At 47.4% G+C, this 22624-nt stretch overlaps 1 protein-coding gene across 2 annotated transcripts in view; it reads right to left on the bottom strand.

Moving 5' to 3' along the window:
* The window catches only part of lrp1ab (low density lipoprotein receptor-related protein 1Ab), a 95182-nt gene that overhangs the window by 31810 nt on the left and 40748 nt on the right, over positions 1-22624 (bottom strand). For both annotated transcript variants that reach the window (XM_052057913.1, XM_052057914.1), the window contains exons 14-41: positions 22383-22572; positions 22179-22301; positions 21331-21471; positions 20022-20147; positions 19175-19291; positions 18992-19072; positions 18733-18900; positions 15309-15491; positions 15020-15217; positions 14363-14608; positions 14075-14272; positions 12381-12585; positions 12136-12300; positions 11578-11822; positions 11209-11340; positions 10436-10663; positions 10149-10323; positions 5084-5178; positions 4822-4971; positions 4607-4747; positions 3104-3232; positions 2892-3023; positions 2536-2670; positions 2107-2236; positions 1905-2031; positions 1651-1802; positions 1409-1533; positions 765-1139 (exon numbers count right to left, since the gene is read on the bottom strand). In XM_052057913.1, the coding sequence (XP_051913873.1) occupies positions 765-1139; positions 1409-1533; positions 1651-1802; positions 1905-2031; positions 2107-2236; positions 2536-2670; positions 2892-3023; positions 3104-3232; positions 4607-4747; positions 4822-4971; positions 5084-5178; positions 10149-10323; positions 10436-10663; positions 11209-11340; positions 11578-11822; positions 12136-12300; positions 12381-12585; positions 14075-14272; positions 14363-14608; positions 15020-15217; positions 15309-15491; positions 18733-18900; positions 18992-19072; positions 19175-19291; positions 20022-20147; positions 21331-21471; positions 22179-22301; positions 22383-22572 (4612 nt within the window). The remainder of the gene's footprint in view (positions 1-764; positions 1140-1408; positions 1534-1650; positions 1803-1904; positions 2032-2106; positions 2237-2535; positions 2671-2891; positions 3024-3103; positions 3233-4606; positions 4748-4821; positions 4972-5083; positions 5179-10148; positions 10324-10435; positions 10664-11208; positions 11341-11577; positions 11823-12135; positions 12301-12380; positions 12586-14074; positions 14273-14362; positions 14609-15019; positions 15218-15308; positions 15492-18732; positions 18901-18991; positions 19073-19174; positions 19292-20021; positions 20148-21330; positions 21472-22178; positions 22302-22382; positions 22573-22624) is intronic.

The raw sequence follows: 22624 nt of genomic DNA, 5'->3' as shown, positions 1-22624 counted from the left end.
TGACAAAACATTCCGAAATATGTTAACGCGTTCTCTTTTTGCTCGCCGTTTTGGAACAGACCGCGCTGCTTGTGTCAAAGTGAGTCCTCAGGCAATCCGTAGTGAAAAAAATAAAATAAAATGTTACGAGTCATAAACGTCCCTTTATGTTTGTCCCTTTCATTTGACAGTCCTAAATGTCTCAATTAGCTGAGAAATGCTGTTATGTTTTGCGCGCGGCATCGAATTGTACTCTATGACATTGATTTTTATTTACTTGTTTCGAGTATACAGTATCGCTCGACGATAGGGAAAAAATACAAACGCCTGAAGTAAATGCAGTGCTGTTCTCATGCATGCTAGGTGTACGATGAAGGAGATCACAGTGAGAGCGAGCGCAGGTCCACCCAGACAACGTTGGGTGCGTTCCACCGTGATCTTACGCCGTATGTTTTCACAATAACAACGCAGTGGAGCCACGCATACTTGAAGTTCGGCACCCGCGGATTTGGATATTCGTGGAAGTAAATTCAATATTTCTTGAATATTTGTTGTTTTATTTTTCTATTTTTCATCCTCCATTTTGTAACCATCTATGAAGATTGTTTTTGGTGTGCAATTACTATTATTATTCTTTGATTATTTATTTCTTTTTACTGATACTGACAGTTTAGCTTTTGTATTAAGTCACTTTATATTGCAAGAGGGTGTCTTGAGTATCGGCCAGTGAGCAACGCTCCTTACGATTTTTGTTTTTGTTTTTTGCCAAATGACTTCCTACTTACTATCCACCACAATCTTGCGGTCTGTGCCGTCGTCGTTGATCTGCTGGATATTGCCAAAGTGAATGTCGCTGAAGAAGATATGGTTGGCTCCCTTTCCGCCGCCTCCATGGTAGTCAAAGCTTAGGGCGATGACATTCTTCATGTGGTCTGGGTCTTCGAAAGGCTTTATGGGAGCATTCAAGTTGGTCTCGTCGGACAGGTGGATGCTCTTCAGGATGGTGCGCTCTGAGTAGAGGAGGTAGCCGTCGTAATCGCGGCAGCTGCGGTTGTCCTCGGCCAGCATGCCGTGGGCACAGGCGCAGGTGTGCTGCCCGTTGCCACGGTAAAGACAAAGTTGCTCACAGTTGCCGTTGTTATGTTTGCAGATGTTGGTGCCTGTGGAAAAGTAAAAAGTCCTTTCCATCATGTTGGTCAGATTTTGACAACACCCGAAATGTATCAAAGGTGCAGTTGAAACGGGTCATTCAGATAGACTGGAAGAGTCACAGAAAGGCAAAGAACGCATCCTTGGAAGTGTATTGGTCGATTCACCGATCAAATACCTGATGTGAATTTTCACTTGGATATATCAACCGAAAGCTGAATATGTCTGGTTATTTTGGATGAGTAGCGAATGTTATATGCTCAACATAAAGTTTTCCTACCGTGTTGCCTGGCCCTGTTAAACACTTTGATATCTTTTAGTTGGACACCGATCCCAGTCCTGAGTTGGACTGCATCAGTGGCGTTGTCTTTGCTGCCTCGCTTGATGGAGCCATTTGCGTGAGTCCTGTGCAAAACACAATGATACCCTCAATAATCAAGCATGATGGACTGACATACAGTAGTATCAAACATTATTCTTACAATATTTCTCGTCAGAAATCACTCAATTCTAAAGACTGACCTGTCACTCCAGTAGATGAACTCCTCAAAAACAGAAACTGCAAACATATCCATGTTGTTGTTGGCCAGCACCAGTTCTCTATTCTCTCCAGTCTCCAGGTTGATGCGCTCAATCTTGTCTGTCCTGGCATCACACCAATACAACAGCCCCTCCTACGCATGCAGACCCCGTACAACGGCTCGCGTCAAGGCGGACGAGCAAGACACGCAAATAATGACGAAAGCCCAAAGGCAGAAGTCAGCTACCCCGCCTACCGTGTAGTCAATGGAGATTCCATTGGGCCAACTGATGCTGGCGTTGACCAGGACCAGCCGCTCAGAGCCATCCAGACGAGAGCGCTCGATACGAGGGTACTGACCCCATTCTGTCCAGAACAGGTACCTTCACAGAACATGACGCGGAGGACATTAAACAGTCACGCGTCTGGAGCAATTTGCTTCAAGCAAGCAGCCTTACCCTTTGACAGGGTGGACAGTGATGGCTCGGGGCTTATCCAGGCCCTGGGAAATCACCACGTAGCGGAAGGAGCCGTTCAGCCTGGCCACCTCAATGACGTCGAAGCCCTGGTCGGTCCAGTAAATGTTTCCTGGAGAGCAGTTGGTCAATAGAGATATTTTTATCCAAATAATGTTAGAGAAAAAAAAAACAACAACACTTGCTTTAGTGTGAAAAGACACAGCGCCCATGAGTGAAACCAAACATGGATTTTTAAATGAGAAAATCAAAGATGTCAGCTGTTTGATGATTTGAAATCTTTCTCTTTTGCTCTTGTTGCGTTTTCCACTTAGACAGCTGGTGATGAGCACATTGGTGGGAGGCAAAGTAGACCTGATCGCCGTATGCAAAATGATGCCATATGTCCAAGAGGTTTCACCACAAGCAGACCTGCAATCCAATCGACGGTAATGCCCTCCACCCTGCCGATGCCATTGGTGACCACGTCTTCTCTCCACGTTTGATCTCGCTTGGCCCTGCTGATGGTGCTCAGGCCCATGTCTACCCAGTAGATGGTGTCGTTCTCTGAAAAGGACCAATAGGTTACCGGTTAATGCTGCAATGGGAGAGTGAAGGAGCTAGTTTCATTCCAAAGAGACCACCTTTCCTTTTATTATTTAACATTTTATTTGTGGTTTTATTGTTCTTGTTTTGATTGTAAAGTGTCCTTGAGTGTTTTGAAAGGCGCTTATAAATGAAATGTATTATTATTATTAGTAACTCTGTCTCTCTCGAGTGTCACTCACCAGCGTGGAAGTCGATGCCGACAGCCAGAGAGGTGCCAGACACTGGCACCAAGGCGTCAGATTTGTCGGCTGGGTCCAGCGGAATTCCTCTGATTCCCTCATGGACCGAATAAAGCAGGAAAGAGCCCATACCTGCTCAGAAAGAGAGCGACATATTGTGGCCCCTGCCGAAAAGCCCTTGATGACAAAAGGCAGCTAGCTAGCTGTGTTACCTTCACATGACTGCTGCCCTGTCTTGAGGCTGTAACCGGCAGTGCACATGCAGGCCCTGCTGGTTGCTGATGTGGGCAGACACAACTGGGAACAATCTCCATTGTTGTTACTACACAGATTGACACTCGCTGGGGAGAAGATAAATATCACAGAGGTCAAACTATGTTGTACTAATTTTTCCGAGCCGTAAAACATACACGAACCCCAATCATTTGTGGTGGATAGGCATCGAGCCCTGCCACAGATTCACAAAAAAACCCACACAGAAGCTGGCTTCCCTGCTAAAAATATTTATAGCTGAGGAGAAGCTCCAAAGCAAAAAGAAAAACGACAACAAAAAAGTGTGAATTCATGAAAGGCGATTTTCAAAGTAAGTTTTGCTACTTCCTCCGACTCACTTTGAGCATATCAACTGTACTGAACCCGAATATGTATTGACACTTTTCCTTTGATTTTGTTATTCCTTTTAAGTCTTTCATGTTGTGTTTATAGGTTCAATAAAGCAATCAAAAATGATCAACTGATCATCTCAGTGTGAGTCAAACAGATAGATTAGGAGGCATGGTTCATTAAAGCACACATGCTGCAAGATAGAGTGGATATAAAAAGTCTACACATCCCAATTAAAATGCCAGATTTTTGTAATACAAATAAGATCGAGATAAATAATTCAAAACCTTTTTCCAACATCAATGTGACCTACAACCTGAATAGCTCAAGTCAAAACAAACCTTTTCAAGGGTGAAAGTATAAGATACTGTAACATGCAGAGATATGGTTGCATAAGTCTTGCATACCTGCTTATAGGTAGGAGTGTGGTTGTGTTTCGATTCAACCGCACATGTGTCACTATTTAAAGTGTTTCTGATTAACCCCAAATGAAGTTCAGCCATTCTAGTCGGCTTTTCCTGACATTTTTGTGGTCATGTCTTACAGCACAAGCCATTGTCATTGATCTCATCGTTTAAATGCATCAGTCAGGAGAAGGGGTACAAAAGCATTGCAAAGCATTAAAGAACACGGAACACAGCAAAGACAGTCCTCATCAAGTGGAGAAATATGGACATCCCCTTATGCTGATGAAGAAAGTTGGTCAGGGCAACAATAAAAGAAAAGGGGACAACAATCTCTCATCTTCTTCACATGTCTGGGCAGTAAGGTAGGGAAGCAAAATGGAAGTCTTATCTGACAAAAGACATCCAAGGCAGGCTACATTTTGCAAAAACACACTTAAAACCTCTGAAATATGTTTGGAAAAAATATGTTATGGTCTGATGAAACGAAGATTGAATTTTGTTTGGCGCAAACACACCTACTAAGTTGCGTTCAGGACGTACGCAAAGTAAGCGACTTCCAGTATGTGACGAGTGCGTACAACTGCCGGGTGAGGCATAAACAAAGCAATCCACAGTCAAGTCATCTCCTGGGTTCCGTACAATTGCACTTTATAATGGGAATCCACAACCTGAAATGGAAGAAATGCCACTGGTTTGCCGTCTCACCTTTCTGTACGTCTTCATCATAGATGGTCATATGCATCATCGGAGAAGTGTTATTCCGTAAAACCTTCCAATTGCCGCCGTCCTTCTTGTCGCACGTTCCAATCTGATCAGTCGCCTGGTCCGCCCACCACAGCTTGTCTCCTACACACAGGCAGATCATTGATGCCCATATGCGGTCGAGAAAGGGACAAAAAACATTTGCACTATAAACGTACCCATTATAGCCAATGCTGTGGCCTTGTTGAGTTTGCCTTTGACGCCATCCAAGACTTCCAGGAGAGATCCATCCAGATGACAGCGATTAATGGTGCCGTTTCCTGAGCTGATCCAGTACAGCTGCTCCTTATCATAGTCGATGGACAGGCCTGAGTGGAATTATGAATGAGACACTAATGTACACACGTATGCGCTCTGTCTAATCAATCCATGCATTTGTTTCAGGGTGAAATGCAGGTCTTGTGTTGTACAGCTGCTCACCAACTGGTCCCTTCTGGTTGACGAAGAGTGAAGTGCGGTTGGTGCCATCCATGTTGGACATGCTTATATTGTCACCATCGGTCCAGTACAACTTCCTGTGGTCAGAGGGGGTGGGGGTGGGGGGGGCAGGGGTTGAGCACTCACAAGTACGGACAAAAGAATACTCTAGTATTATAGAAGTACTCGTGTATACAGTGATCCCTCGTTTATCGCGGTAAATGGGGACCAAAAACACACGCGATAAACGAAAATCCGCGAAGTGGCAACCATTTAACTTAAACAAGTAAAAAAGAACTTTTTTTTCCGCAAACGGTCCGCGAGAAGCTGCAAAACAGCAGCGAGTCACATAGTGCAACACATACAGGACTGTACTCTGTAAGGAGCGACGGCCCGGCGAAGTGAAGTGAAGTACTCGAAGAGCGGTGGTACACTGTTTTTATTCAGCACACGTACGATCATTTATATACCAGCAAAGCGGACGTTAGTGTAAACAAACGTCCAGCCCACCCGGGGGCTGTGATTGGTTGGTAGCAAGCAGCAGCGGGGGCCGCCGATTGGCTGATCAGTCTCGCGGCGCGAAATTCAAATGTCAGAGTTCTCAGAGGGCATTTGTGGTTGCTACAAATACTCCCCTGTTAGAAAGTCCTTGGCAGGCTGAGTCCGAATTAGGATAGTGATGAAAGTTCATGGTTGGGCGTGCAGGCGGTCGGGCGGGCGGACGGCGCGTCCGGCTCGAGTGATGGTCAGCGGCGCGGGTTCGTCGTCGTCGTGGTAGGCCGGTTTCAGGCGGTCGATTGAGACCCAATCCTGTCGACCATGGATGTTGAGGCGGTAGGCCTTGTCGTTACGTTGCTCCACGGCGTACGGGCCGCGGTATGGTCGAGTTAGAGGCGGGCGGTGGGCGTCGTTCCTTACGAAAACGTGAGTACAGGTTAACAGCGACTTCGGTACTCGTCTGCTGCGCTGGTCTTGGTAGGTCTGGAGTACGGGTCGGTACTTTCCGACGGTGCGTCGGAGATCGGCGAGATAGGCCGTGGAGTCGGCGGCGTCTTGGCTGGACGGGAAGAACTCCCCGGGAACGGCGATGGTTTCACCGAATACCATCTCGGCTGAGGAGACACCGAGACCTTCTTTCGGAGTCGTCCGCATTCCGAGAAGTACCCAGGGCAATTGGGCACTCCAGTCTGGTCCGGTGCAGCGGGCCATGAGCGCTGCCTTCAACGTGCGGTGAGTGCGCTCGGCCATTCCGTTGGCGGCGGGGTTGAAAGCAGTCGTATGATGCACAGTCGTTCCCATGAGCTGACCAAGGGCGGTCCAGAGCTGTGACGTGAATGAAGAACCTCGGTCGGAGGTGATATCGTCAGGGACTCCGAATCTGCTGACCCACCCTTGGAGAAGGGCGGCGGCGCAGTCTTGTGCAGTGGCTCCTTTCATTGGGATCGCCTCAGGCCATCGAGTCGACCGCTCGGTGGACGTGAAGAGATACTGGTAGCCGTCTGAAGGTGGCAGCGGTCCAACTATGTCGACGTGAAGATGGCCGAAGCGACGTCGGGGTTGTGGAAACTGGCCGATACCGGATTCTGTATGTTGGCCGATCTTACTGGCTTGGCATTGGAGGCAGTTGCGAGCCCAGGCTCGTACGTCTTTGTTGATTCCATGCCATACAAACTTCTCGGTCATCAGTTTGGCGGTTGATCTTCCAGACGGGTGTGATAAACCATGGATAATATCGAACATTTGACGTCGGAGCGTTTTCGGGATGAGTGGCCGAGGGCGTTGCCTGCTCACATCGCAGAGTAAGGTGCGTCCGTCGTCGCCAAACGGTACGTCTTCCCATCTCAGGCCTGTGACGGACTGACGATAGTCAGCGGTGCCCTTCTGATCAGCCACTTGGGCGTCGGCGATGGCTCCGTAGTCGACGCCAAGATGGACGGCGTTGATTTCCACTCGTGACAGGGCGTCGGCTACTGGATTCTTTTCACCAGGGACGTACTCTATCTCGCATCCGAATTCTGCGATGGCGGAGAGATGACGCTGCTGACGGGCGGACCACGGGTCCCCAGCTTTGGTGAAGGCGTGTACGAGGGGGCGGTGGTCGGTACGGATCTTGAACGGCGTTCCTTCCAGCAGGTGGCGGAAATGTCGCACAGCCAGGTATACGGCGAGAAGTTCGCGGTCGAACGTACTGTATCGGGTTTCAGGTTGGCGTAACTTCTGACTGAAGAATCCCAGAGGCTGCGGGATACCGTTGATGACCTGCTCCACCACACCTCCTACAGCAACGTTACTTGCGTCGGTCGTCAGTTGAAGCGGAGCCGCCGGCTTCGGGAATGTCAATGTCGCGGCCTTGGCGAGGGCGGCTTTCGTAGCTTCGAACGATTTGCTCTGGGCGGGGGTCCATTCCAGGTGTTTCGGGTTGCCGCTGAGCGCATCGTATAGCGGGGCCATGACGTGGGCGAGGCGAGGCAGGAAACGATGGTAATAGTTCACCATCCCAGTGAACTCTTGGAGAGTCTTGATCGTTTTCAGCGTAGGGAACTTGTGGATGGCGTTGACTTTAGCGGGCAGGGGGCGGACTCCGGAAACGTCGATCTCGTAACCGAGGAACTCTACTTTCGACGCGCCGAAAACGCACTTGTCTCGTCGTACTACCAAGCCGTTGTCGCGGAGCAGTTGGAGGACGTTTCGGACGTGGTCGTGATGTTCTGCCTTCGTCTTCGAATGGATGAGGATGTCGTCGACGTAACATACACAGTACGACAGTTCGCCGAGGATGCTGTCCATGAGGCGTTGAAAGGTGGCGCCGGAGTTGCGAAGACCGAACGTTGAGTAGTAGAAGACGTAGGAGCCGAACGGCGTGATGATCGCTGTTTTGGGGACGTCGGGCTCGTGGACGGGAACTTGAAAATAACCTTTCAAGAGGTCCAGTTTCGTGAAGTATCTGGCGCCGTCCAACTCGTTGGTGATGTCCGCGATGTTGGGTAGGGGATAGTGATCCGGTTCCGTCTTCACATTCAGCAGGCGGTAGTCTCCACACGGCCGCCATGAACCGTCAGTCTTTTTTACCATGTGCAGCGGTGATGCCCATGGACTGGATGCTTTCTTGCAGAGTCCCATCCTTTCCATTTCGGCGAAAGCTTGTTTGGCGGCCTTGAGTTTGTCGGGCGAGAGGCGTCGGAACTTGGAATAGACGGGTGGTCCTTTTGTCTCGATATGGTGGAAGATTCCGTGTTTCGCTGCTTTCCCCGGCGTCTGGTGAAGTTCGGGTTTGAAGACGTCGGCGTACTCGGTTAGTAGGTGCTCGTATGGGTCATTGGTTGTGAATGCACAGGCGTTGACGTTTTCTTGGACCCGGGCGACGAGGTCGGTGGACTGGAACGATTGGAGATTCAGCATTCTTCGGTTGCCGACATCGACCAGTAGGTTATGGTGCCCGAGGAAATCGGCTCCGAGCAGTGGTGTCCTCACGTCAGCGATAATGAAGTCCCAGGCGTATCGGCGGTTGGCGATCTTGATGTGGATGCGGCGGCATCCATACGTGGCGATGGGCGTACCATTGGCGGCCACGAGTTTGACTCGGCATGGTTCCAGTTGTAAGGAGCGACGGCCCGGCGAAGTGAAGTGAAGTACTCGAAGAGCGGTGGTACACTGTTTTTATTCAGCACACGTACGATCATTTATATTAATCAGGTCATCGGCTTTGGCGACTAGCGCGGACATTGACAGTGTATTGGCGTCGTGGAGGGCGGCGCGAACTGAGGACGGGATGGACTGTAGCCATAGCTCGCGCATGAGGTCGACTTTGCGAGGCTGGCCAGTAGACGGATCGGCGCCGGGTAGTCGGGCGAGTGACTGCATCTCGTTCCACAAACTGAGAGCTGTGCGGTCGCCTAGATCCTGACTGGGCATGGCGAGCAGTCGTTTGGCGCGGGCGCTGACGGTAAGAGTATACTCTTTCAGCAGGAGATCTTTCAACGAGTCGTACGTGATTTCGTCGTCTTGATGGTCCAACCATGCCGAAACGTGCTGGAAAACGCCGTCGGGGACGGCTTCTAAGACGTAGTCCGCTTTTGTTCTCGGATCTGTGACTTTCCGGAGGCGGAATTGTACTTCGGCCCGGCGAAACCAGGAAACGGGTTCCTGAGTGCTGAAAGGCGGCAGTTTCACCGAGACGGCGTGGATTGCGAGGTTGTTGTCGGACGGCGTCTGCGGGGGTGGAGTTGTCGACATCTTGAGTCTCAAAGGTTGCGTGTTGAGAACGGCGAAGGGTCACCAGTTGTAAGGAGCGACGGCCCGGCGAAGTGAAGTACTCGAAGAGCGGTGGTACACTGTTTTTATTCAGCACACGTACGATCATTTATATACCAGCAAAGCGGACGTTAGTGTAAACAAACGTCCAGCCCACCCGGGGGCTGTGATTGGTTGGTAGCGAGCAGCAGCGGGGGCCGCCGATTGGCTGATCAGTCTCGCGGCGCGAAATTCAAATGTCAGAGTTCTCAGAGGGCATTTGTGGTTGCTACAACTCCATGTATATTTAATTTTTATGTATGTACGCATTTTTTTATTTGTTTGTTTGTTTGTTTATTTTTAAATGTTTGAAAAAAATCTGCGATGCACTGAACTCGCGAACCGCGAAGTAGCAAGGGATCACTGTATAAGGAAAAAGTACAAAAAGCACAGACATGCGACATACAAAAGTGAAAACAAATTTTAACTGCCAATTATATGTAATGGTTTGAAAAAAACGTGCGTGCGCACAAAATAGTTTCCTTATTTCAGCAACTTGAGGAGAGCTTGTACGGAGAATGATAATTTAAATTAAAAAAAAAATCAGGTTACATGTCTCATGCTGTTCTTTCACAGCTAGCTACTAGTGGCTTGGACCTTTACGCTATCAAAACATGTAGTCGTCGTAGTTTTGATAATGTTCCGAACTAACAAACAAAGAAGGATTGGCTAAAAGAAAATAATTAGTGAATGATAACAACTGCTAAAAATGTAAGTCACTTTTCAAAGCTAGATGCAAATGAGGAGACCAAGCAGAAAAAGCAAAAAAGCAACTTACCCTAGTTGAGGATGGAGCACCAGACAATGCGGCTTGTCTAAACCCTGGATGACGGCATTCTTAAAAGAGCCATCCAGTCTGGCCACATTGATCTGCTTCTTATTGGCATCGTAGCTGGTCCAGAAAAGGTTCCTGGACACCCAGTCGACTGCTAGCCCATGAGCATTGGGAAGGTCTAAAGAATGGCACATTCAAACCAAATTGCCACAGTACGTGCATTCACAGAGACACATTGCAAACGGAATAAATCAACCTACAATCGCAGAAAATCCCACAAGATATCTTACCAGCAGAGACAACCGTTTCCACGCCAGTGCCATTGATGAATGCTCTTTTGATGGACTGCGTTCGGACATCCGACCAGTAGATACGATGCTCTACCGCATCGTAGTCCACGGCTGTCACATTGTCGATGTCGGGCACGGTGAAGGAGATTATGTAGTTGTAGTACGGGTTGTCGATGTCCACGCCCCGGATCTCGATCTGACGAGCATAAAGTAGGAACTTGCGCGACTCTGCAACGTAAAGATCAACAAAGAAGTGATGAAGACATTTTAATGTCTACTCGATTACATTTTGATGGACATTGCACATCTGTCAAGAACTAAGAACACCGGAGACAGTGTTTGGAGAGAACAACGCTACAACTCAGACACGTTGCACGGCTCGTTAAACCGTTCACAATTACGGTGAGAAATTATTCATATGGCCAATGTCTTCAGACCGACGAATAGCATGAATTCTGAATAATAACAAAATGAAGGTATTTGGAACAAACTGGTCATTTCAAAAGTGCGTATCAAAGTGGAAACTCTTTGTATTAATCAGTATACAAAAAGCAGCCCTCGGTTTCAAAACGGTTGGTGGTAACTGCTTTAAATGGTCTTGCTGATTCATTTAAAAATATCTTCATTGAAGCTGTAGTAAGATGCAAAATGGCAACCCAAAAAATGCATCAGACTGTGCATTCCGAAGAAATGAGAGTCGCTTGTCTTTTATGTCCCTGGAAAACATGCAGCGGCTTATACACATGTTGCAGAGTACACATTGCTGCATTTACCTTTACAAGTGCGTTTGTCAGCTTGTAGCTTCATGAGGTGAGGACAGGCACAGGAAAACGTTTGGTTGAAGTTGATGAGACAAAGGTGGGAGCAAGGGCCTTTGCCATCAATGGCGGCACATGGGTTGGGAGCTGTGGGAAAAAGACTTGTGTATCAAAAGGGACATCTCCGTCAATCGACTTGGCCTGCCGTCACATGCGTATCATTGCCAATGGACCAAAATTGGGCATCTCCTCTCCCGAACTTGTCCATCTCGTTATCTGTATCGTAACATCCCTTTTGTTTATTCTGTTCCACTGCCAACAGATTTTGTTTGCACGGAGGAAACAAAACACAGCCAATGTGGGAATGTCCAGTGAAAAACCTACCCTGGGGTTGTCTCGACGGGTGATAGACCTGCAAGTCAAAAGGCTGCGTGTTGGTGCGTTGGACTACGGTGACGTTGTGCCCTGTCCATTTGTTGGCTTTGGCAAGAGTGTTGGTCCTCCAGTCAGTCCAGTAAACGTCCCCTCCATACATGGTGACAGCAAATGGGTGGGACAAGTACTCGTGACCCCGCAACACCTCGATCAGCCCCGAGCCGTCATACATGGCAGAGTAGATAGCATCTGATCTATAAGAGCAATGAAGCAAATGCGTATTGATTGGCATTCTGGACAAAAGTATTTGGACAGCAGCAGGTGATGATGGGAACACTCCATTATGACAAGTCGTGCGACGGGGGCAGCAGCTGTGGCTAATGTTGGCTTGTTTGGAGCGTGGACGCTGGCTCACATGAGTGAGGAATTATTGAAGTTTTGTGTCAGTCAAAATCGTGCCCGACAAACTCCTCCTTTGACATTCAAGTGGCATTATGAGGTCTGGGAACTGAGCCTCTGATTCGTGTTAGAGCGTGATCATGAGTGCTAGAGAGCGCCGAAGCCTACCTGGCATCGATCCAAACAATGCGCCTCTCCATGTAATCAACGGTGAGTCCGTTGGGCCAGCCGCCGCTGCCCGTCTCCCTGTGGATGGTGCGTCTGCCCTCGCCGCTCATGGACGCCGCCTCAATCCTGGGCAGGCTAGCATCCCAGTCTGTCCAAAAGAGAATCCTGACAACAAACGAGACGCACGTGAGTCTTTTGAAGTACGGCAACGGGGACGAATCTTCATCGCAACAGGCCATCTTTACCCATCACGTGGGTCCAGGGCGATGGCTCGGGGGTGCTCCACCTCCCCAGCCAGCAGCGTCGTTCTCATGGTCCCGTCCAGTTTGGCCACCTCAATCTGGTCCAGATTGCTCTCCACCCAGTAGATATTTCCTGCAATCCAGTCCACCGCCAGGCCCTCGGGAGTGGCCAGCCCATACTGGATCACGACTTCAAAACTGGTCAGAGCTACACGACACACAATGACAACTTTGCGTTTCGTGAACCATTTTAAAGAGCGATGATTCTACTGTTTCTCCTGTACAGAAGAAGTACGACCTTGATTCTGTATGGCAGAACATATCGTATGTTTCATTTTGGAAAAATTCTGAATTGCTAACGCTTATGGACTCCATCAGCAAAGCCGCTGCTGTGTTTGTGAGTGTAGCTTTGCCCAACACAATAGATTCCCCGCCAACGTGCCAAACTTTTAAGAAAACCAGCCTTCAATGGCAGACTGCCATTTTTTTCATTATTTCCCAGAAACGACTGGAGCTCATGCCAACTAAGTTCCAAGCCAAAATGTATAATCATCTCTCGCTGAGGACGATTAGGCGAGTTCATCAAGTGGCGCTGCAATTTCAACCCAAGGGGGTCTGTTGAACAAAACGCCGCAGTGGCTGTCGTTCTTCTGTTCGGTACGTGTTTGTACCTTCATCTAGCACCAGTGCAGGCTGACAACTGTAAAGATGAATAAATAGCTTCAGTAACGCCGCAGACCGGGACCTGGAAGAGCTCAGAGTTGTGCCTCCTACGCTTGATCCGTGCTGCAGGCTGCAGTCACGCACAGCGAGCGCTGAGGAAAATGGGAAGAGACAAAGCCTTCCGTGTGACAACCCCCCGCCCCCCTCCCCCTCCTACCCGAGTACTGTGCTGGGAACGTAACCTTGATCGGCAACGAGACCTGGACTTCGGGAGGAGGCGAGGCCAGCCATGACTTTGGATATTTGTTCGGGGTCACAGACCACCTCTGCTGACACAGTATTCAGATTTTTATTTATTTATTTGTTTGTTTTGGTCTAGAAACCACCAGTCTAGCTTTCTTTCCTTTGTAAAGGTTTTCATTGCTGTATAGATGTAAGGAGCCAAAGGCAAAGAGGAATAAATCCACTTTCCAGGAAACTGGAAAGTTTCAATTTCAGTTCAAGGGAAGAATTCTTTCCTCCTCCAATCTTTGTTATGAATGTAAAACTCACAATAGAATTATTATGCATCTGCTTAGGCCATCTGATGGCATAAACAAGTTCAGAGTCAATTACAAGGGGTGGAGAGGGAGTTTGGGGGAAAAAAAGGGTAGGTTGCATGAGGAGGGGCATTCAGCATAAAAACTGTGTAAAACCATTTTCCATCTTTATTTGTGCACATCTAGTGTTCCCACTCACATTTTTTTTTCTTAACCACTCACAGAGGCCATTATCCGTCAGTGTAGTTCCTCTTTTTCATTGCAGTTTGGAATTTGTGTTGATGTAGCAAAGCATGTCATTGATTGGGAAACCTAACAAGATCATTGACAGACCTCGTCGTCGCTATAGCGCATCTACTGTATACAGTTATGCTTGCACTTTTACAGCCTTCCTTTTTGAAGTGTCATTAAGAGTGCCCTTTTAAGTCTTTCGTCATACTGTAATGCACAAACTGTCATGAAACCACTCTGTTTTGACTTTGCTTGCTAACTCACCTCCATTTTCGGAGAGTTTCCCGCGGTAGATCTTGTCCTCGACGACATCCGTCCAGTATAATGTGCTTTGGTTCAGGTGAAAGTCCAATGCGATTGTGTTCCTCAGACCAGGGACCAGGACACTGAACTCCCCCTTGTGAAGCTCAATTCTTCTGATCTCGTGGCGGTTGGAAAATATGATAAAAGGCTTGAACGGATCTGGCGACAGTGAAAGTGTACAAAGGTTTGACATTTTTTTTCTTTTTTCTTTTTCTTGAAGCTTTATTTGAGGCCATTTGTCATCCCCACCGGTGCTTTTGCAGCTCTCCATGTCAGACTCCAGCTCCCAGCCCGCATAGCAGGAGCACTTGACGCTGGATTTTTCCTGCTCGCATTTTTGACTACATTTGAGGTGTTTGGCACAGAAGCTCTGGATCTGGCAGGTTTTGTTGTCTGCTCCAAGCTCCATGCCCAGGGGACAGGAACACATGAAGCCTTCGCCCGGAATGATGCTACAGTTGTGACTACAACCGCCGTTGTCTAGCGAGCACAAGTCTGCATGGCACAAACAGCAAGGACATGGATCAGAATGCAGATGGTGGATCATGGGACATGACATTCATGTTGCAATAGGGCCCCGAGAGATATGACCTCCTCTATGCAAGCTTCAGAACTTTTAAAAGTAACCAATGACCGAGAATAGAGAAATGCATTTGTCTTCTGACTAAATCTACGCCCAAATGTTTTATTTGTTCATTACAATGTCATGAATCTTTTTTTTTCAGTCATGTCAGCTAGCTGATTTCCTTCCGATATATCGATTATTGCACATTCACTCTTGCTTTTTAATCACGATTACGACATCATTGCAAAAGTTATTCGATTCCCACTTCAATTGCGAGGTGAAATAATTAAGTCAAGACGAAATGCTCGTCTTTCCCTTTCTATGCGAAAGGAATGGCATACCACAAAGCTTCTCATCTGAGCCATCTGGACAGTCGTCGGTGCCGTCGCACAGCTTCTCGGCAGGAAGACAGATGGAGTCGTTGGTGGCACACACATGGTGAGACAACTTGCACACCAGCGCGTCACAGTTGACCTCGTCCGAGTTGTCCTCACAGTCGCTATCGCCATCGCACACCCAGGCCTTACTGATGCAGCGAGCTGATGAGATCACAACATGGAAAACCTTCAGCTTCTCTCCGCAACTAAAAAAAATCGTTTGAAGCGTGGCAGAAGTTGAGAGCTCTCTCACCCGAATCCTTGCAACTGAACTTGACAGTCGGGTCGCACATGTGAGTGACACCTTCGCAGTTGTTCTCATCACTTAGGTCCATGCAGTCTGTGTCACCGTCACAGCGCCACCGCATGGGGATGCACAAACCGTCCATGCGACACTGGAACTCATCCACATGGCAGCCACCTGGGGGGCGAGTCGCTGCAGAGACAAGTGAGAGGGAGTTGACTTCAATTCGTATCAAGGAAGCAAGCCCGCCCCCCTCATCATTCAACTCTTGACAACCGTCAAATAATTAAAGGAGTGGTATGTTTGTAATTGTAAGACCACACTGCGGCGAGCAGATTATGCAATCAATGATGGGCCTCACTCACTTATAAATGCTGAGAAATGTTCTTCCTCATGCGCGCAAGCCAGCCAAGTGTATTCGCAAACTCACCATCTGATCCAAACGTCCGCAGCAGGTGATATTATTCTCACCACCTTGCGTACGTCAGTCAGTTGGAATTCATTCAGTGCATCTGCATTGACCGGGCCCCTACTTCCTTTCGTTTTATGTATCAACACGGTGAGGAGGTCGGAAGTTATGAGAGTTGCCCCAACCCCAGAAAAAAATCACGACTATAGAAAATGGGGTCATCATGTCAGATAGAGGCAAAGACAAGATAAACGACACTTTTCGAAAGCTTTTCCACTCGATTGTCGACACCAAACAAACAACAGCAACAACAAACCACCTGGTACTCTACCACAGAAGCTGAAAATGCAGTGCCACTCTGAAGTCCGCATTTTAACGCAGGTGAAGAAACGGTTTGATATTAGGCTGGCTGCATAGAAACGACTATCGGTTTGTTACATGGAAATTGTGGGACCCCAAGTTATATTTCACTGAGCGGCACCATAGGCGGAACCGTTCCATTGCAACTTGGGAGACAAACTACATTCCTTTATCTGCAAAGTTTATCTGCATCGTTTTGTGTGTCACTTCCCCACAAACTTTCATAGAAAGCCGTTTTGTCGTTTTGGTGTAATCTCACTCAACGGCAAACACACAATGATAACGCTGAAGAAAACGAGAGTCAGACAGGCCAGTAAAAGACAGACCCACAGACCGGATGCACTTGGCAAAGACAACAGGCCTTTTCGAGCCATTAATTGTTGTGTTTATATGACACGTTCAATGACCCGATGCTGTGCCAAGTCAAACAACAATAGCACACAGTTCTCTGATAGATGTCACGAGAGGATAAGGGGGCACCTCTGGGGTGGCGACATAATGACTGTCCCTCATGACAGGGCTCAGCATTTGGCACAGATACAACGGGCCATCTTGGGCCTTTCAGAGGAGAAGACCGGTATGGCAGACTTCGGGGCTCTTTGCTTTTTCAATTCTGGTAATGACGTCAAGGGGCCGGCTCCAAACATCTACAGCGCAGATTGCTCATTAAGCCAACAGGTCAAGCTGAGCCTTGTTTACTGCCTGCTGGGATTTGACAGCACTTGGCTGGGATTCTGCATGGATCAAGCTGTACATTAAACACCAGAACACACACGGTGCACAGCGGTGCACGCTCTTCTAGAATGCTGACGCGGTGGTAAACCGGAGCGAGCCCATCTTCCAAAGATGGTCAACGGGGACTGGAAAATGGTCAACATCTATGTCATTTGTGCACCACAAAACGGTCTAACTATTAGCCACCCCAGAGCAGAACCGCATCCTCAACTGAGACACCACAAGGATCTGCCGAAAATGATAAACCGAAGCTCGAGGCCAATTAGAAAGAGGAGTCTCAAAAATGTGACAGCCTGCCAGGCACTGGCAAAAGCTCACAAATTCCACCAAGTTGGTCCTCAATCTATTCTGTGGCACTGAGTGAACTTTGATTTGGTCAATTTTATAACAAGGCAAACAAATATAACGTAACATAATTGTAACCTTACGCCGTGGGGAGGGGGGTGAACCTATGGCCTGTGGGCCGGATCCGGCCCGTTGGTCTTTTTAATCCGGCCCGCCAAAGATTGGTGCACAATTAAGTTTTTGATTGCATTCATTTCGTTTGGACTTGTAATGACAGGTATTTCAACACCAGGTGGCGCAGTTACTTCAAGTTGCAGAGCACAGGGATGGAGGGGAAGACGACGAAAGAGGGAGAGAGTAATGACCTTTGAAGGGAACGTGATATGTATCCGATTAAACGAAGCGGGTAACAAAGTACGAAACATTCAGGAGACGCCTGGAGTCGGAAAGACTCAAATCTTCGAGACTTTGAAAAAAAAGGAAGCGATTCTTACTCAGTCCGATTCTGTCAATTTCCATGCTCAGAGTGAATTGCTTGTGCCTCGAGTAAATGTCCATTTCCTAGAATGGTTTGATTGTTATCATGTTAAAAACTTTCCGCAAACTGGACCGCTAATAAGAGTCGGAGAGCAGTCAAATGTGTAGAGCGTGAACAACAGGGGGCTCAGGACACATTCTTGAGGAGAACCGGTGCTGAGTGTGATGATGGAGGAGAATGTTACATTATTACTGGCATACAAAGACATTGTGCTATCTTCTTTATTTTCTATTTCTAACTTTTGCCCCGGCCCTCCACAATATTTTCTGCTCCTCATTTGCACCCCCCCCCCCGCGAAAATAATTGCCCACCCCTGCTTTCCGCTATGATCCGCAGTCAAAACTCTCACCATTGCACAAACGTTATTAAACGTACGTACAATGTTTCAAATACGATGTATTATTCGTCAAGTACAAGCAGGGCTTCACCCGTTTCCTGCGCATCGACCTCACAGTGCAGATATTCCGGGTTCGATTTCAGCTCCGGCTTTCCCGTGTGGTGTTTGCATGTTCTCCCCGGGGCTGCGTGGGTTTTCTCCGGGTACTCCGGTTTCCTACCGCATTCCAAAAACATGCGTGGCAGGCTGAGTGAACACTCTAAATTGTTGCTAAGTGTGAGTGTGAGATGGTTATTTGTCTCTGTGTGCCTTGCAATTGGCTGGCAACCAGTTCAAGGTGTCCCCGCCTACTGCCCGAAGACAGCCGAGATGGGCACCAGCACCCCGCGCGACCTTCGTGAAAATAAAGCGGCTCAGAAAATGAATGGATGGATGTAAAAGCATTCACAAAAAAATGCCAGTTGGGAAAAAAAAGTCATCCCACCAAAATAACACTTCAGCAATGCCATCCACAAAACACTCAAAACCAAATGTTTTTTTTTCTCTGCTTTGAACACGAGACCACTTACACCATGGCAACTTTCGCTAGTTATTCTTCTCTTCCATTAGACAAACACGCGGCTCAAAGTTCATCCTTGGATGCTGGCTGAAACGAGGTCTAGTGAGGTGGGTCGACGTCATGGCGTCACAAATGAGCACAATTCCAACAGGAGCATTTTGACAAATGGCAAAAAAAGCAACCGGCATACAGTATATGCATGTTGGTCACCTTGATTGGTGCAATTGGCGTGTGTTTCATCACTGTAGTCTCCACAGTCATTATCACCATCACAAGTCCAGTATTCTGGGATACAGCGACCACTGTTGCATTTAAACTGCACGCTGGAGCAGGAATGACTGCAGCCGGCTTCATCGCTGTTATCCCCACAGTCATTGTCTGGAGAGAAGTGCACGCGCAAAACACAGCTATCCGTTATGCAATGCATATATATCTTCAAGAAGGCGGTCTGACATGTGTGGTCGCTTACCATTGTCACAGCGCCAGTTGATGTTGATGCAGCGACCATTGGCGCAAGTGAACTGCGTTAGCGGGAAGCATGTGGGATAGGCTGGAGGCAAGCAAGGTAAGAAGAGGGGCGCTGTGAGATGAATGACTCGTCGCTGCGTGAGCGAAGCTAACGCCACAACGGCGTGACGCAATCCTCACGCACCACATGAGTCTGGTTCGTCTGAGCGGTCTCCACAGTCATCATCCAGGTCACACGTCCAGGAGATGGGGATGCAACGACCGCTGGCACAAGGGTATTGATTTGGAGGGCATGTGCGTGCTGCCAGGGAACAAAGTTTAAAAACGTGTTTCACAATCTGTGTCTCATGACAAGCAAAGCGTTTCTCAAACATTTCTCAATGTTAACGTAACGTAACAAAGTATTTTTCTTGAAATTAAGTGACTTTTAAATTGCGATACCACTTAGGGGTACACATGGTTGTTGTCTTTAGGTGCCGTTAAGCTTATGAGGTTGAACTTTGAAACAATTGTTATCCCTTAAGCCCACATGTTTGAAAACCACTGCACTAATACTCTACATTTAAAAAATTGGCAAATGCAAGTTCTACACAGAGCTGGTGTGGAAACCCCTGCTATCCTGTTCCAGAATACACAGCATTCAAGTCCCCGGGCAATAACTTCATTCCTGGAATGTGCTACAACTGAGTTCAGCTCATTCTTGGAACATCTGAAGAACTGGTTTGTGAATGGTCAAAGCTTTAACCATAAGCCCTGCCGAAAATGTCCTTATCTCTTGACATGTCACAATGCACTTTAATTCTGACCATTTGTTGTGATTCTATTGTGTTTTACTTTTTTAAGTTCAAGGATGTTAATCCAATCGTCAAGGGACTCAAGTGGAAATTAGCCATGGGCTACAATGTTGTGGATTTCCATTATTATACTGTTCTATGAATCTACTCCATCCCTGTATCCGTTTTTCGAAGTAAACTTCAACTCGAATAGCCGCTGGAAAAAAAATCAAATAAAACAAAATAAAAAAAGGATACCAGAACATGTGCTGTTTGATTCATCCTCATCGTTGCCGCAGTCATTGTCGCCGTCACACAGCCAGCGCAGAGGGATGCAGCGGTTATTCTGGCATTTAAATCGGTCCGCCGGACAGGTGTGCTGGTCTTATGGGACACGTCAAGGGCACCGTGAGTAACACCACACATGTTTTCCAGCAATCATACTAACTGCTTACAGCTGTACTACACATTAAAACGTTCGGGGATTTTTTGGCTTTCAGGTGAAATTTCAGGATGAATCTAAAATGCACCACAGCCTGCACAGGTGAACTCAATTTGACGTTCTGACAATTTCTGAATGCACAAGGTTTCAATCATTTTTGCCCAACTTGAACAAGAAGGTAGATGGCAAAAACAGGTGTTACATCCATGAATCGAATGGTACAATTCTGGTTGAAATACTATTGATATTCAAACGGTCCTTTTCATCATGCTGTTCACATTTTAGCCATTGTGAGCCTCTTTTAGATCCCAAAGTGTGGGAACTCAATTGCATGTTGACTCACTGGGATTATGCGCACTGCTGGCAACAGGCATAAAAGTGCCTAAGCGAATGCAGTCTATAAAAAGGTTGTGCAGTCTAGGTAGTGATGACGGTTTTCACTCTGGAAAATTGGGTAGAGTATCGCAAGTGCAAGATGAAGTTTGAAATGATGAAATTGTAAGGGTTATGGGGAGTGAGAGAAAAAAAACTGTCTATACCTCCAACAGTTTGGAGGAAGCTAGCAACCATATCAAAGCCATGGTTTGCTCGATTTATTTGTCGTGAGTGAACAAAAAATTGGATGCACATGCCTATCCTGAGTAATATTGCATTTAAAACATGAGACAACGCCCCCTCCCCAACCCCTCTCCCCCAAATTCAGGGAGACGCTGCTGCCAGTTGTCACCATGCAGTGAAATGACCTAGACACAAGAAATGCAAAAAGTCGAAAAGAGTTTTGTCTTCAACGAAATGACATGACATGACTCCTTCTTGTGACTGGCTCCAAAGTAAGCCCTTTGATCATTCAAAAGTGCCAGAATTGCAGTGCGCAATATTAATTTTGGTTTCTGGCATTTCAAAAATGATTAGACGAATGAAGGATTTCTACCCGCCGCATGTCTTTTTTTTTTTCTCACTGCGGGATGACATGAAAAGTTGCCAGCACCATCAAGCTGCTTGAAGGAGACAATCTTGGAATCTCCACCTAGTATTTGTTTTCGTTGCATTAGCAAAGTGTCTCAAACAACACGGTGTTTATTTCGGCGTTGCCGAGTGACCATGACAGAGGCATGGAACACTTACGGCAAAGCTCAGGGGCCTCATCACTGTTGTCCAGACAATCGTTGTCCCCGTCACACTTCCAGCGCTCTTGGATGCAACGGTTGTTCTTGCAGGCAAACTCCCCAGGTTGGCACTGCGGCGGGGGCACGTAGGAGGGGTTGGCTGAAGGATGCACAAACAGATGGGCCATTGAGACCAGAGTCCCACACAATGGCTTACTGGTGGATAGGTCGCAGTTTGTTCATCTTAAAATCGCAATAACATTTGAAGATTTCCTTCCCACAGATCTGGCAAGCTATTCTGTAAAATTAGATTGTGTAATTTCGTTTGAGTACGGAAAGCAAAGTCAAGAGCACTTTGTCAGACCCCGGCTGGGTGATCAATTTTCCAGTCCATGTTGAGCTTTCATGAAAAACTCCAACAAAGCATTCCTTTTCTGTACAACTTAACCTGAGTTGAGAGTGTGAGCTATCTCGCCTGAGTTGGCGTATACACGCACAGGACTGATCTGCATTTATCTTCTTAGCTCTTAAAATGATAAGCAGAAATGCTCAGCAGTCTAGTCCACTGTCTTCACTGCAGGTTTGTGCTGTCTGTCAGATGCAAGATGACACAAATGTTTATTTTTGCACTCAGAGGGTAACCAGTGGGTATTCGGTAGTGCATGTGTCACTTTTGTTCTATGCAATTTTGACATAATATGACAAATCTTTATATGTCAAAAGATGACACGCAAATACAATGCAAAGTTATTTTTGACAAAGACGTGACGAAGAGAGAAGCCCTGCTCTCATTAACATGTCATTCAACCTGGGACCCTGTCCATGTGACACAAACACGCTAACCGCTAACCTTCTGTGCTGTCTCACCTTTGCAGGTGACGTTATCTTCATCCAGGATTTGATCGTCAGCACAGCCGCAGGACCGGCCATTGGGGATGGCAAGGCATAGACTGCTACATCCCCCGTTCATAGTTCGACATAAATTAGTGCCTTTGCAAGAAAAGAAAAGAACTTGAGTACCATCGCTGGCTGTGAAATGACTACTGTGTCCTGTGAGGAATGTTGAGGGACCTTGCTGCTGGTGAGCGTCATACACCCTAATCTCAAAGATGGGTGGCCTCTCATTCCGCAGTAGCGTGACTGTCTTGGTGACTTGGTCCAGTTTGTAGATGCTACCTCCGCGATACTCATTCCAAAAGAGGAATTGTTTATAGTGACACAAACCAAAGGCGTGATTCAGCTCCTGACCCTCGTACACCACCTGTTAAACCAGGAAAGGGGGGAGCATCGCACATACCATGTTGGAAGTTGGA

The sequence above is a fragment of the Hippocampus zosterae genome, chromosome 2, assembly GCF_025434085.1.
Source record: "Hippocampus zosterae strain Florida chromosome 2, ASM2543408v3, whole genome shotgun sequence".
NCBI classification, from domain to species: domain Eukaryota; kingdom Metazoa; phylum Chordata; class Actinopteri; order Syngnathiformes; family Syngnathidae; genus Hippocampus; species Hippocampus zosterae.
This window is presented reverse-complemented; position numbering and strand designations above follow the sequence as displayed.